Source organism: Benincasa hispida, chromosome 3 (assembly GCF_027475165.1).
Source record: "Benincasa hispida cultivar pf3 chromosome 3, pf3_genome.v1.1, whole genome shotgun sequence".
NCBI classification, from domain to species: domain Eukaryota; kingdom Viridiplantae; phylum Streptophyta; class Magnoliopsida; order Cucurbitales; family Cucurbitaceae; genus Benincasa; species Benincasa hispida.
This window is the reverse complement of record NC_143480.1, coordinates 65,261,539-65,277,749: the sequence shown is the minus strand read 5'-3', so window position 1 is coordinate 65,277,749 and position 16,211 is coordinate 65,261,539. Positions and strand designations below refer to the sequence as shown.

Sequence of the window (16,211 nt, the reverse complement as noted above, 5' to 3'; positions counted from 1 at the left end):
TTAGAACATGCTCCGTTTGAACACTGCAAGCCAACATAACATGGTCATTTACTCGTTGGAAAACAACGTCACATAACATACCAAACTACACATGCAATGGCCATAACAGGCGTATACTATCATATAACATGCAATAGTTTAGGATATTATCACATACACGCTCTCGTTGTCAAAAAAATTTCGGACTCTCGTTCATATTATGTTCGCGTTCTTGTCAGTAGCATACTCATGCTCTCGATCTCTCTTATACGTAATTTCTCCTTCATCCCATACGAACAACGATCTAGTTGTCATTCTCAGTCTACTTCCAACACAACATGTTCAATGGAAAATACACCAAATTACGACATACATCCAGGAGGCACATTTTTTCACACCTGAAAATGCCCTAATCTTCAGTTTTAACATCAAAATACAAGATAGGACCAACAAAGATTGACAACAATTGACATGCAAAAAATGTAGAGCCTAAGAGACTGAAGGTATGATAGACTTACAAAGTTTATTGGGACGAAGTATGGAGACAAATATGCTCAATTATGGGGGTTTCCAATTGAAATTTTAGAAATATGAAATTAATAAATGGAAATCTCGAAAAACGAGGGTTAAATTTTGAATGCAACAACAAGTCCGGAAGAAGGCAAAAACACATATGGAGAAGCAACAAGAAGAATGAAGGCGAGAATATGTGAAGTGAGACGAAGGAGAATTGAAAGTATAGGGAAAAAAATCAGAATATGGGTTGTTACGTGATATTTTAAAAGTTTTGAGGGTATTATGATAAACATACAGTTTTTTATCAAAGGATTGCACAGATTGGTAAACACAATCAAAGTTAGTCAATTTACTATTGAGCCTAATAATTTAACAGGTTCATAGACACCATCAAAAGTAGTCTATTTACCATTACAAGTCAATCATTTTACAATCAATGCAATTATGATTACACCTTAAATATCAAAAGGGAAAGTAAACAATGCCCAAAACCAATTAAATTAGATATGCAATTATAGTCCATTACAATTGATCTATCAATAGAATTTCATTACAATTATATCAACTTTTATTATGGATCGGTAAACATAACCTAAATATTTTCGATGATTTTTTTAGTACAATAAGAATGGGAAAAAAATAGAACTCAAGATTTTATGGTCACTAATACGTGAGTGTATTTGGTAGGATTTAAACATGTATTAGAAAAAAAAACATATATTTTTCGAATAATTTTGGGTTCCATGAGAGAGAAAAGATCTATTCGACACGTATAGAGTGGCCAACGGAATCTCATTCCTTCATATAAAAATATCTCAGGCAGACGAGCAAGAAATAATGCGTAGAATCGAAGGGGGAATGAACAAACAATCGCGTACAAAATGATTCAAATGCCGTGCATGAATCAAATCGTTTGCTATTGAATCTCATCGCAAGGTATGAATTTCGATTTCTGCTTTCAATATTTCCATTTTGCCTTTGTGTTTTTGGTTTAGGGTTTGTATCGAAATGCGTCGATGTTTGAAACCCTAGGGTTTGATGTTTGCTTTGCTTGTTTGTCTCTCTGCTGGGAGAACTTCCTGAGGAACTGGAAGAGAGGTTACACTTGACTTAGGGTTTCTCTCTTCAAGCTTTGAATCGGGTTTCTTGGTTTTTATTGGTTTGGTTCCGGTAGATATGTGTTGGGGTTTTGTAATATCAAGTTTTCCCCCATTTCTCATTTGATGTCGTTGTCTTCTTGTGGATGTGGTATTTGTTGTTTTGGTAGATTATAAAGCTTGGTGAGAACGTTGTGTTGATACATGAACACCGGTTTCTGAGGTTCGTACTATTATAAGCTGAATTTCGTGGCAATTGCTTTACTTTTTTGCAATCTTCTACTCTCTTCCGTTTGGTAATGATATGTTTGGTTTGATTGGATGATGAACAATATTTGCGCCTTTGTATCAAGTTTCCAGGATTTGATAATTTCTTTAAGTGGACTTGTTCATTGACTGTTTGTTGTGTGTGTTTCAGGTCACTCTGTTGGCTATTCTAATTTCATTTGAAGTCAGGTTCATTAACTGGATTTAATTTATAGCCTCATACGATGGAGAACAATGGTATGAAAGCAGAATTTCGTAAGCCATCTTCTGAAACAACTGGCAGAAAGTATAGGCGTCGATCTTCTGTGAGTGGGTCATCATCATCGGATGGTTAGTCTGATTTGGTTTCGGGGTTTTCCTTTTGGAGACAACTGTCGCGTGATGCTCAGTGATCTTAGTGTCATCAGTAGGTTCTTTAACTTTTCTTTATTTAGTATGTTTGTGCTTATCATAAGCGTTGTTTTGCAGAAAGTCCTAAACGAGACCGCAGTTCTAGTCCAAAGCTCTTGAAAGATGTTGCTTCAAAAGACTCTGAACGGAAACCAAGAAGGAAAGAGGATGAAAGGGATTTGAATAAGGATTCTAGAAATCATCATAGTCGAAGTTCTGATTCTTTTAGATATTCTGATCGGAAATCCTCTAGAAGTTCGCATGGTTACTCTAGGCATGATGATTATGCCAGACATGACAAATATGCAGATGAAGAAAGAGATTATGAGCGGTTATCCTCTCGTTCTAGTAGGGAGTCAAAGGGTGGTGCACATTATGATCATGCACGACGAGAGAGTGAACATTTCCATTCACGAGAATATTTCCGAGATGTAGAGAAAAGTTCTCGAGATAAATATGATGGTTCTGGACATAGAAGTAGGGATGGGGATTCATTATCTGAGAGACATGGTTTTGGGAATAGAAGGCACGTGAACTCTGAAGAAATTGAGAAACATAGGAATACAAGAGATCGAGATGAGAAGAGAGACAATACGAAGCATTCTGGAGACTACAAAAATGAACGGGTTCTCTCCCATGACAATCCTAAGGGAAATCGATATGACTTAATCTTAGGCAGGGATGAAAGTAAGCACCGTACAAAAGAAATTCATAAGAGTGACCGGAAGGACCTTGATGATGAAAAGTTCGCTAAAGAGGAGAGGAAACATGATGCCAGAGAAACTAACTGGGACAAGGGCCAAGGTAAAGAATCGAAGGGAAAATATGATGGTAAAGGTGTTTTTGTTGATGAAAATCAAGGATTGCCTGCTAAGAAACCTAAATTGTTTAGCTTGGGAAAAGAAGTTAATCATGAAGAGGATGGTAAGTGCTTTGTCATGTCCTATTTCAAGTTGTTGCCTGCTAATAATGTTAGCATCACGCACATTATTGTCCTTAACAGTTATGAAATTTGAATATGCAGCTGAAGAGAATCAATCTTCAACCTCTAAGCAAGAACAGGATGGAAAAATGAGTGTAGGACTAGGGCAATCTGGCGACTCTGATTTTGCTGCTGACTTTAGTGCTGCAAAAGTTGCTGCAATGAAAGCTGCTGAATTAGGTAAAATCTAATTTTTCATCTAAAAATTTAGGCTACCCTAAGATCAATATTCTCTCTCAAGTAGTTTGTTAGTTCATTATGAGTTAAGGCCTGACAAAAGTTATTGAATCTATTCTGAATCAGAACGCTGAGAGTTCTTGAAAATTTTTGTTGGCCTTTGCTCATAATTTTGATTTTGATTTTTTTTTCTTGGTTGTTGGAAGATAATTGACTGCATTCTGATATTTTCTAATAACAAGTTCTAAAAGAATATGGTTATGAAATATGCTTGGCTTCTTTAATATCCTTCAAGTTTTAGAGTATAACTCAACTGGTTAAGGAGTTTGCTTGGTTGAGAGGTTCATATTCCCCTTCTCCTTGTCGAACTAAAAAAAGAGAAGTTTACTGGAGCTATTTAGCATATGAGTTCTCCTACTTCCGTTCTTTTCTTTTCCCGGGTTTAGTTTAATTTGGTTATCTTCACTAGGGGTGGTGGTTGGGTTTTGTCGGTTTTGAGGCCAACCAAGAACCGAACCAAACCAAACCAAACCAATGGTTTTGCAAAAGAAGGGATCCAAACCAATGTCTAATAAAGAATAAAACCGATGGATTTGTTTTTATTTCGTTTGGTTCTTGGTTTTTGGTATTTTCTTCTCTTCCAAATTTTTATTTCTTTTTCCATACTTCTTTTGAATTGGTTCTTTTTGCTCATCTTAAATTAAAATTTGGTACATTTCTTCCTTTTTTTAAGATTATAATTTGATATTTTTGTTTTTTTCTTGCCACATTTTTAAATAAAAAACATACAAGCTCCATAATAACGAGTGTTTTTTCTAAACAACAAATATATATGCAGCATAATAATTAAAATACTAAAGGATACTTAATGTTAGAATTTATTTTTAAGGGTATATATTTATCCTCGGTTCAGTTCGGTTTGGTTTTGATTGGTTTTTCAAATCAAAAAACCGATCTGAACCAATACTTTTTGGTTTTCTTCAAGGTATGTCCAATTTTATACTAACAAACCAAACCAAACCATTGGATCGTTTTTCAGTTTTTTGTTACACTATTAATCTTCACAATTGTAGTTAGGTTTTCTTAGTTCAGTAACCGAAAATGGAACAAGATTCTGTTTTGAAGATTACCTTTCATTTTAATTCTGATTAATGACGTGGATTATATAGAATAACAATAGTTCAGATTTGAATGATTGATATCCTTATACCTTGAATATTTTAAAATTGGTAGTTCTTCCCATTAACAGTTAATAAGAACCTTGTTGGAGTGGGTTATATGACCACCGATCAAAAGAAGAAGTTGCTATGGGGGAGCAAAAAGAGCACTGCCGTAGAGGAGGTATGTGCGATCATCTACTAAATCATCTCTTCATTTTGTTTGGCATGAAATAGTTGTGCATTTGATTCACAATTGGATTACCTTGAAGAACCGAGCTGCTCTAGCCGTTTGATGAATAATATCCTTTTCCTTGTTATTCATAATGCTTTTCCATTGGTTACAGTCTGGACACCACTGGGATACGGCATTGTTTACTGATCGCGAACGGCAAGAAAAATTCAATAAACTCATGGTAAACTCTCCCCCCTCCCCACCCCTCCCTTTCCCTTCTATTCAATATATCCCTGAATGTTAGTTAGCAACCTTTCATTGCTTAGTCATGACTTAGTCCGTTAGAGTTTCTTCATCACCTACTAACACATTTTTAGAGTCTGAGGTTGCCTTGGTGCCTATGGCCAATTGTAGGGTGTGAAGGGCGAGCGGAAGATGGAGCCCCGACCGACCAACCAAGATGGCAACGAACTTCTCCGGGCCGAAAAGCAAAAGGAACTCCAGATGGATTTAGAAAAACAATACACTGCTGGACTTCGAAGAAGAGATGGTCGAACTGTTGGATTAGGTCTTTAAGCGTGTTTATCATCCGGCTGTGGTTATTTCTGTGGTTTGATGAAATTGTTATGAGAATCTTTTCTTTATGTTGCTGCACAAGAGTTGTGTTGAATGTGCTTTCCACAACCTTCAACAGTATGTTCCTCCCCTCTCTGCCTCACTTAAAAACCATAGGACTGTGGCCTTGTGCATTTACGAAGGTGAGAAAATCATCAGGTTGTCTCCAGTCCCTGAATTTACTGGCCAGTTTCATATCTGAGTTCCAATTTCTAGTTTCTACGTCTTTGCAGGAAGTGATGGATACCTTCGAATTCTTAGTCAAATTTTAAAAACTTGTTCAAATTTTAAAAACAAAAACAAGATTGTTAAAACTACAGTTTTCTTTCTTTTTCTTATTTAATTTGTTTAGTTTTCAAAACTTGTTATGTATTTTGAGAACATTCTTAGAAAATATTTAACAAAGCAAATAAATTTATAAGTTAAATTTTCTAGATTAAAAAAAAAAAAAAGTTGAATGGTTATAAAAGGAATTTTTATCTGTTTGAACTTAATAGTTGAAATGGTTTTTGAATGATAAGATTTATAAAAACTGGGTTAGGTTATAAATTTGATTCTTGGCAATGTTGGCCTTAAATCTTTGAACGTTCCAATTGTATTCTGAATTTTATGAGAATATTTTTATATTTTGATATTTTGATTCTATTAAGCTCTGGCTATGAGTACCCTTTTTTTTTTTTTTTTATGTTGGGAGGGGTATGATACCGTTTCTCTCCAAATGTTGAAAATGGTTAGTTGATTGGCCGAGGTACTATGACGATTTGTTAATTTTAATTTCACCTATGAATCAAAATTATGCCATTAAAGCATCCTAATGTGGGAGTTTTAACAATTTAGGAATCAAGAGTTTATCTTCCAACCTTAGCTTTCTATAACTTGAAAGATCTTGCAAATAAAAAGGGAAAAAAACATCAAAATTCGCTATCCTTTTCTTTTAGAAACAATTTTGATTTAAAAAATTGTTAGTGATAGGCTTATCAAATTAACAATAAGTTTATATATTGATTGATACTGTTTCATAAAATTTAAATAAAAAATGGTTAGTTAATGACGAATTCTTTTCTACTATATCGTCGATCTTATGATCTTATATTTATAATTAAATTTCATTTGGAAAAAAAAAAAAGAAAGAAAAAAGAAAAAACCTCACATAGGTTGGCTGACTACAGAATATGCACTAAATTCATATAAACGTGATTTAAAAAATGGTAGTAAACTATTTCTGTAAAAAGAACAAAGAAAAAAAACAAAAAAACAAAAAAACAAAAAAACAAAAAAACAAAACACAAAACTGGTCACGAAATTAAGGGGGGTATACTAAACAAATGGAACTAATGAAATTCAGAAACCAATTTATGCCACACATTTACATCGGCCAAGCATCTGCCTTTCCTAAAACATTCTTATCTTCACTATGATGCTTTTCAATGAACAAGGAAAGGCTTTTGTTGGTGGATCAAAAAGATCTCTGCAAGACATTTTCCCAGAGAAATAACTGGGCAACAATTCCTCACCTTCTTTCTTCATCAGCTGTGTAGACAGGTATTTGCCATATTTTTGTGTTCTTCTTTGGGTCGTCGGTGAGGCTTAGATCCGTATCGTCTTCTTTGAATGTTCTGATGAATGTCTTAGCACCCGCCATAATGAGCCGTTCGATCATGAACAACTGATAATTGTTCTTAACCACAGGATCCAGAATACTACTATAGTTCAAGGAATAAGCCAACTTGTACCTGCAAAATCGGGGTATCACGAGTCAATATTGAAGCACAAAGCGCACAATACCTGGTTCTTTGTTCTTGGTTAAAAGGGAATCCTTAAGGGGATATGCAACTAAATGAGAGACGGTTTGATGATTTATATTATAGCTATCAGAACACAAGAAGATCCTTTGAGTAAAGTCTTTCTACTACTAAATGGCAAAGAACCAATACTTCATCTCGTACTCTAGTGAACTAAAAAGGTGAGTGAGATGGGCTCACCGATCAGAGAGGGGCGAGAAAAATCCAGGAGTTCTCTCATTTGAAGCAATAAAAAGTGTCCGCCCTGCCGGAACCCACTTTGCTATTCTCTTTAGCATAAACTCGGGCCGTGTATCCCTGTCGAGATGTGGATGTAAGCTTCTATCAACACCAAACCTGTCCTTTCTGGTCTTTATTTTATCTCCGCGACGAACATGGATGGCATCATAATCACCAAGTAGCGCTTTAATCTATTGATCAGATATTCTTTTCAGCATTATCAATAAAATGAGAGATTTTTCATTGATGAAGTGCACCAAGAAATTATTAAACGACACAAAGTTCGAGGAATAAGATTTCAGGAGACACAGTTACTTATAGAACTATTCCAAAAAGAAAAATTACCTGTAATCTAACGCACAGTATAACAAATCAATAAACCAAACAGAAACAGAGAACTGGAAGCAAACTTCGTCTCTAACCAATGCACGTCTAGCAAATTACTCTTTTCGAATTTATCTAACGCTGCTAAGAGGTTAAACGAACACCTGTAATCTTAACCTGGCTTTATGAAGCATATGAGGATCCCTAATCAATGGCGTGCCTTCCATTCAGTTTCCAAGAAGACACCAAAACCATAAAATTTCAAAACCATAAAACTTCAGGTACTTCCAATTTTCTACAAACCTAACCACATATAATGATTACAACTGGCTTACTTCTGCAAATGGTTGTATACAGCCCTTTCTTTCTCATTCTCTGACTTTCACCATTGTGCAACCATGGCCTGATGGCAGAACTTCAAAGTTCATCAAAGACAGAAAAAAGAAAGACTTCCCAAGTACTTTGGATGGTGGATTAAATTGAATTCCTAGGAATGGAAAGTCTTAAACTGAGGTCATCCTAGGAGTGGCCCCATTTTAGTTTTTTTTTCCAAAAAATTATGCCTACTTCCCTCAATTTTAATAGTGTATTAAATACTATTTTTGCAAATGCATATGAATTTGTAGACCAAATTCTAAAAAGAAAACAAGTTTTTTAAAAATACTTCTTTTGGTTTTTAAAATTTGGTTTAGATTTCGAAAGCATCTTAAAGAAGTGGAAGACAAAGCAAAGAAACACACAAGTGTAAACAGTATTTATAAGCTAAGACTTAAAAAACATAAGAAAAACAAATTGATTATCAAGAGTATCAACAACTAATTGATTATCATAAAACCGTTGTTGCCTTCTGCAGAGAGGTTTCTTGGTAAACAGTAAGGGTGGGCCATGAGTAACAAAACAGAGTGGCACCCCTTGTTATCCCAGTTATTGCGAAAAAATTAATAATAATAATAACAATAATAAAATAAAATAATTAATGAGACTTTAGTTAGAGTTTGCTATACTTGTCAAAGAGTATCTAAAGTAAAGTATTTGCATTTGACCCAGAGTTCAATAATTATATTTTCTAAGGTGGCAATTTTATGCTAAGAAGCATCCGTGAAGTCTGAATAAACCGAATACCTAATCTTGTATCACTGAGCTTAAGCATCTACTACAACTATGAAAAACAAACCCAGAAATATGGAAATGCAATGAAACTATGTTTCATAAGCAATGAGGTAACAGCTTGCAACTTTGTTAGGTCCTATGTCATGATTTACAAGAGTGCAAGCGCAAAAGAAAGAACCTTAATATGATTTCAGAACAATACCTTCTCGGCTGCATCCCTCATGTTTTCTGCTGCCATAGAAGGAAGAAATTTATAGGGCAACAATATGGCACTGCGGTTGTTTCTGTCCTTGCATTCCATAAACCTAATGAGTTATCATGCCATTAACACCCAAAGAATTCATAACTTGGGATCTTAAATTGAAACATCTGTCATACTAAGGTTGCAAGGAAAGGCATAAAAAAAAGCATTATAAAGATAAGCCTAATTGAGCTTTTACCGATTTACCATACAATGATGCTTGAATCTATCTAAACACACAATACACTCAAAAGTGGTAAAGGGAATGTTATATCCCCAAGCTTGATTTACCATGAAAGAGGGCTGGCAGTTCGATTTATTAGCAGAAGATCGGAGTAGCGGCTGTTGTCTCTTAGTTCAAGACGACTAACTTGCTCAACGTGGGCAACTGCTCTAGCTCCTAATTTCATACCAGTTGACAGCACCTGATACCATAATTTTGAGTTGTCTAAAATCACTGGTACAGTGTCAGATATAAGGTCCATATCGTACAAAGAGTCCATGGCACAAGAGTTTGCTTCCCAACTGCAATGCAGAGAACAAATTCAGGTTCTACTTTTTTCTCTAGAAAATTCACAAATATAAATGAAAGAACAGTGAATTTTTTATGTAATGAAATTTGCATCTTAGTTTGAAGCCCAAAGAGAACCAAATTAGTACAGCTTCAACTACCCTCAAGTATATGCTTATTAGAAAACGTGACGTTTAATAGGTACAATATTTATATGATAAGCAATATGGATCAACACAGTTGCAAGAGAGAGTGCATACAAGAAAAACGTTATTGGAAAAGAAAAGAGGGAAAAAACACCTTTCCTCTGAGCTTGCATTGGTGGACTGATGAAGAAGCCCTTTCTTATTATGTATAGGGTTGATACACATTCTAGAGGGCATTACAAATATTCTGCACCAAAAAAAAAAAAAAGTAGTTAATTGCCTAGGTAGGCTATGCAAAAGCAATCTACCAATAAATTATGCTGCAGTTAAAGAGCACTGGACCAATCCATTACCATTACAAAGATAAATTGAGACAAAACTAAATAGCACCTCATAGCAATAACATAGAACTAAAATCAAACAAGGGGCAAACAGAAGTTTCAAAATATGATAATTCTCCTTTTAATGATAGAACTACAACAATGCTGATGAGTTACTGCTCACCCAATTCCAAATCCCTTTCATACAGAAACCTTATCATGTCAATCCAACAAACTAAACAAGGAGAAAACAACTTCAAGTAAGGATTAAACCCCAGAATTCAGAAGAACTTCAAGAAAGATTACCTTTGGAGGAACATGGCTTCCTCAAGGGCACACCTCAAGCTGGATTCCTGGTGACCCAAACCCTCACAAGATTCGCAGTGCTTGCCCGGGCAGTCGATTCTGTTGCCCCAGTACAAGAACTTGTCATTTACACTAAAAACATGCCGATTACGTCTCTGTTTCTGGGTCAGATTCTTGAATCTGAAGATTTTCTGAATTGAATTCGAGGATGAAAAAGAAGAAGCCCCATTGGTAGAAACCAGTGAGGAAAAGAGGAAAAGAAAGGCAATGGCGGCTAGGGCAACGAAGAAGAAGATGAGTGGGGATCTGGGTTTGGGTTTTGGCTTCTGGGTTCTGGGAAATGCCATGGAATTTGCAGAGTGGAAGAGAAATTGAAATGTACAGCGGAAGAGTGATTGAAATTCGATTCACTCGAACAAGGAAATGTTATAGAAATCGATCGCGTCCGCTGAAGGACAAGAACTTGGATCGAGCATTATTAGTAGCAGTGAGTACTGAGAATTGTGGATTAATCATATACGGCATTGTTGATTGACATATAACTTTGAATCGAAGAAATTTTGATGCAAAAGATGTTTGTGGTTTTGCCTCTCACCTAACCACCATGTGTCCAATCATCAAGCTTGGTGTTTTGAGTCCTAATTATTTTGTTATTTAAACTATCATTTGTTGGGATTAAAAAAAAAATGGATCTAATTTTGAGTTTAGTTTTCTTTTTATTAAATTTCGATGGTTTGTTAATTTGAGCATAATTTAAGTGGATAAGACATTATCACAGTTGTGAAGTAAACTCGAACAAAATAGTATCGACTAAAATCAAATTATGTTTCGAGTAATATTTGAGTGTAATCTCTCTATATTAACCTTCAATCACAAAGGACAAAAAATATTAAAAGATTTTTTTTTTGAAAAAAATTGCCACATGACAACTAATGATTTCACACTTGAATGATTTGAACGAAGATGGGTGCATGCACCCAGGTATTTTTTTTTACATCTAAGTTTATAACCTAAAATTAATGATACTATTAATTAAAATGTTAAACTTTAAGGAAACGCTCAATTAGAGTTCCATTTCAAAATGATTAATGTACATTTTTCATTGGTGTATAAGACTTATTTAAATGTAAAAATGTAAAGATTAATGTATGTGAGAGAAATACTTCATAAACATCTTGCATTCTTCTATTAATGCTCTTTTTTGGTGTAAACATATCACTTAAAGATGTCAACTTAAAATTATCTTGTTGTAAATTGGAACTATCTTTTGTATTCACTTTGATAGGACTTTGATGGGCCGAAGATTGTCGAGGCCCTCAATCGATCAAATGAATTTATAATATAGATCAATACAACCTCTACTATTGAGTAGTATTAGTAGTAAGACCAAACCGTCCCGCAGGAAAATGTAAAGGTAAGTTCGCACAAGTTGAATTCCTAGATTGAACGGTAAATGAGTTTGGTGTGTTTTGAGAAGTAAGCACAAGAAAATAAAATGCGATAGGTAAAGTGCAACAAAAGTAAAATCGGCTTAGCCTATATTTAAAGATATCCTCAATAGCTTGCTTGATCATTGAATTCATACAAGTTAATTCCTATCTTTGCCTATGCTTAGTTGCCACATTCACTAGTGCTAAAAAGAAGTCCACAACAACTAATTAACCAATATTTTTAGATGTAGTGCATGCCAAATACATTAGTTACCAATTAAAGAAAACACTATGACAAGTCACTTGATATGATCTTCATCTAGTTAAATAAACAATGCTTAATAGACAAAATGACACACAATCCATAACTTTGACTTAACTTTATTAAAAAGCAATTAAGAGCATTAATGCGGATTATAAATCTCAATCTATAACAATCAATTGAAGAAATAATCTTAAGATGAAAATTTATAAACAAAGTAGAAAGTCTCACAAGATTATAATTGAAGAAAATTTCTAACCTAAATTAGAAAACTCACCTTAGCCATCTAGTTTAAGCTCAAAGTTGGATTATTACAAGCCAAAATATAAAAGAACAAGTTAAATAGAGAAGAAAAGGGAAACAATTATACAGAGAAGAAAAGGTTCGAGCTTGGAGCTAAATGACCTAAAAATGAAAAAAAAAATGGTATTTACAGTTTATCGATAGCGCTACGACGCTAGGTCAAACTGTTGGGGATTGTACCCTAAATCTTGTGGTTTATAATGTATAAATAAAATTCATTTATTTAATAAAATAAGGAGTTATTTTATTTGACATTTAGAATTATGTAACTTGATCCAATAAACAAGATCTGAGGTTATTTAATGTAACTTAAACATGTATGTGGTTAACATATAGGTGAATTATGTTTAAGTAATAATCTAAATGGTCTGTAGTATGATAAGATTGGATGACTTATCCTGGTAACAGTATGGATACGACCCACTTTGTAATTGTTATTATTATTGTAAGGTGTTACAAACGATTTGATCCTAATCATTCATATAGAGATATGTGAGTGGGGGTATCCTATACAAAGAGTTTGTATAAGACTAGACTGTGTATCACACCCCTTTCCAGGTTACCATCCTAATCTAGAGAAAGGTACGAAGATACCAACCCTCGATAATATTTAGCATCCAACTAACCAGCTCCATCTGTATGTGAAACTATATAGTTCCACAAAGATCATTCAATTTATTTGACTTTCGTTCACCATATTGATTTTATGACATTAAATGCATTTCATATCTTTCTCCATCTCCTGTTTTGCCAAATCTCAGTTCAAACACATTATTTGAAAGTATATATACATAAAAATCATCAACAAAGTTTATGCACATCAGAACACCTTTACAACCACACAACCAAACCATTACTCTATGTCCCATGTTCTCAAAATTCATATACATATAGGTCTTGGTATGTAGTCTATTTATAACAAGACTCCAAAATATGTAAACCTACAATGCTGCAAGATACTCTCGTCGTGTGACTATGGACAACTCAGCTTGATTCCGGAACTTGATCGCTACTTGGGGGAGGGGGAGGGGGGAACATAAAATATTGAAAGCATGAGCTAAAGCCCAGTAAATGGTAATTTAATATGAACATAAATTTTCTCTTTCTAAAACGTCAATGAGTTTTGTCAAGTAATTCAGTAAGTCATTTGCAAAGTAAAAAAGATTTAGTATCATTTCAAACACGTGCTAATAAAATATTGGCATGATTATATCTCATATAAAGCGAATTATAAAACATTCATGAGTTACCAGAAAATCACACCAACTTTGTACCCAAATACTCGTTTACAACGGTGGGTTACTCTCGACAAGGATATATGGTTGTCTTAGACATACCACACATCGAATGTCCCCCGTGGTGGTAAACTAAATAACAAGGTCATACGTGCACACAAAGTTGCCTCAAGGTTAAATATACATATACACCATAGGCTCAGATTCATCTAGACTTCCCGGTATACTTTGGCGATATCTAACCTCGGTAGCCCCTTGATCGCCTGGGTGGCACTACAGGCGCAGGTTCCTCTGGACTTCCTGGTATAATTTGGCCACATCTAGCCACATCTGAACTCGAAAGCCCCTTGATTGCCTAACCAGTGCTACTGAAACACATTCAAGTAGCATGTGTTTCAGTAGCATGAAAAAAATAACCATCTCTCAGGTACAAGAATTAGTAGTTTGAAACCACTTTTATAAACCATTCAATATCACTCATTCCACCATCACGAGGTTTTCTTACAAAACCGTACAATTCATAGAAAAGTAAAATTAGGTTCCAAACTACATTTTCATAAATCCAGTTCATATAAAACTAGTGATAACTCAAGAATCATTATTCAAGCATTTCTAAAATAATAGTCAAGTAAACATATCATGCCAATGCATTTCACAAATTATAACATACTATTATACGAATATATTTTTCAAATCAAAATACTTAAAATAAAACCATTCACAGTCACAGACATGAATTCCTTGGCTTATAGGCCTTCTCGATCTCAATCTGACTTGAAATAAGATCCCATGGTTACTAGAATCTCATGATAGGTTAAAATAACTCTAAACAACCCTTAATCATTCCACAAGACCGATTAAACACAAATTGAGCCCTAAACTTTCACATTTTGAACCTTAAGCACATTTTCTTAAAATATCCAAATAACCCAAAAATTACTTTAAAATCCAAAATTATTAATTTTAGGGTTAAAATATCAAGAAAATCTTAATTGGGCTTAAAAAATGCTCATCAACACCAGAAATGATCGTGGTAAAGCCAATGGGCAGCAAAAATAGGTGTGGGCGAGGCTAGGTAGGCATGGGCGTGAGACGTGCGTTAAGGGTGCTGGCACAACAAGAAGCGCACGCGTAAGTGTGGGCTAATGGGCAGAAGACGAAGATATGAGTGAGCGTTGATGTGTTATTTTATGTGGTGAAAATATGGAATGAAATGCGATGATGAAATTGCATTGAGCAACAAGTTTTCTCATTGGAATCCAAGTATAAACCCCACTGAGTTTCCTGGTAAGTCCAGGGTTGAACTTAGGGACTTGGGAAAACGGTATGCGATGATAATTTTTCAAAAGACTTTGCGGTAACTGGTAACTCAAATAATTGTTTGGTTTGTTGTTTACGATAATAAAATTAAACAAATGCGACGGAGTTTCGAAAAAAGTTGATAATACGGAAAATGCGATGAGTATGCGGTGAATGGGTTGAGAAGAGATTCGGCTAACACTCCCTAGGATGCGTTTATGTTATGCGACCATGCAACACACATACAATAGTAAACCATCTCTCGACGCGAATGCTACGACTTCTAATGCTAGAACGTATGCGATATATACGATAAGTCTATAGGACCTACATATAAGCCTCTATTCTTATTTATGCAATGACAAAATGACACACACACAAATAAGGCGACCACATAATATCATACCTATCTCTAGGGTGCATGCGATGCAGGTTGGCAAACAGAGTTTATCTCTAAGTCTCTATCTCTTGCTTATGCAGATCTAATCTTACTCTCTCGAGTCTAGATTCTAACCTAGCTTTTTTGAGTCTTTAGATTCTTTCTTTAGACTCCCTCTCGAGTAGCTCTAAAGGAGTGTTGGGCACAACATGAAACAAGATAATCGCATGCGATGAAGATCCTAGGTTATGTTAGCTTAGTTCTTCTCAACCCATTCGATAAGTTTAGCTACTCATGTGTGCTAAGAGAGTGAACAGATGTAGAATAAGAACTTTCATTGTATAAATATAAAGTTGAAATACAAAATAACAATGCAAGGAGAGAATGAAGAGCCTGGTAGCAATCTCTTGCTTCCCAAGCTTTTACACTGCATTTTCTACTCTTGTTCAAAAGATGCCCTAAACCCTAAACCCTAAACCCTAAACCCTATTTGTCTAGTCTATCCAAACAACGTAATGAGAACCTTGTTCATCTTTAAATTTAGGGGTGGGGAAGGTCTAAGCAGATAAGATCAGAATATGCAGTATTTAAGAAAATGCGTTCATTTTCATTACAAAAATAAAAAATTAAAAGATTAAAAAAATTTTAAAAAAAATTTCCATACAAAGCTCCAATGTCAGCGCAAGGGAAATCCTTAGAAATATTCCAAACCTGATAAGAGTTTAGTTGTGAAAGGAGCCTACTCATAGTTGGATGTTCGTATGACACCCGTAGGAGCAAGCCAAAACGAAGGTGGGTTTCCAAGAACAACGCAATATGGAATAAGAAAAATAAATGCAAGAGACAACTCCTCTCAAATTCATGAGTTAAAATTGAAATTGACACACAACAGTAGTTGGATGTTCGCACACCCGTGGGGATAAGCCAAAACGAAGAGTGTAACCATGATCAACCATCTCTAACAAATAA

General features: G+C 34.8%; 2 protein-coding genes across 10 annotated transcripts; one reads left to right on the top strand and one right to left on the bottom strand.

Moving 5' to 3' along the window:
• The first annotated feature begins 1,212 nt into the window (after positions 1 to 1,212).
• LOC120073095 (pre-mRNA-splicing factor) lies at positions 1,213 to 5,669 on the top strand. 9 transcript variants are annotated; one of them, XM_090311807.1, is made up of 8 exons: positions 1,215 to 1,431; positions 1,763 to 1,815; positions 2,011 to 2,189; positions 2,328 to 3,173; positions 3,274 to 3,411; positions 4,658 to 4,749; positions 4,913 to 4,981; positions 5,155 to 5,524. In XM_090311807.1, exons 3-8 carry the CDS (start codon positions 2,084 to 2,086, stop codon positions 5,314 to 5,316), a joined length of 1,413 nt encoding a protein of 470 aa, XP_090167933.1. In that variant the 5' UTR covers positions 1,215 to 1,431; positions 1,763 to 1,815; positions 2,011 to 2,083; the 3' UTR covers positions 5,317 to 5,524. The 9 variants fall into 9 exon arrangements, 8 of the variants coding, with proteins under 8 accessions (XP_090167932.1, XP_090167933.1, XP_090167930.1 ...); XM_039025711.2 differs by having other exon boundaries at positions 1,243 to 1,431; positions 5,118 to 5,669; XM_039025709.2 differs by having other exon boundaries at positions 1,275 to 1,431; positions 3,253 to 3,411; positions 5,118 to 5,669.
• A 978-nt stretch (positions 5,670 to 6,647) lies between these two features.
• Positions 6,648 to 10,962, bottom strand: LOC120073097 (uncharacterized). Its single transcript, XM_039025713.2, has 6 exons — positions 10,335 to 10,962; positions 9,863 to 9,955; positions 9,343 to 9,576; positions 9,013 to 9,115; positions 7,338 to 7,567; positions 6,648 to 7,088 (listed from the first exon to the last, which is right to left on the bottom strand). Exons 1-6 carry the CDS (start codon positions 10,679 to 10,681, stop codon positions 6,866 to 6,868), a joined length of 1,230 nt encoding a protein of 409 aa, XP_038881641.1. The 5' UTR covers positions 10,682 to 10,962; the 3' UTR covers positions 6,648 to 6,865.
• Between the last annotated feature and the right edge of the window lie 5,249 nt (positions 10,963 to 16,211).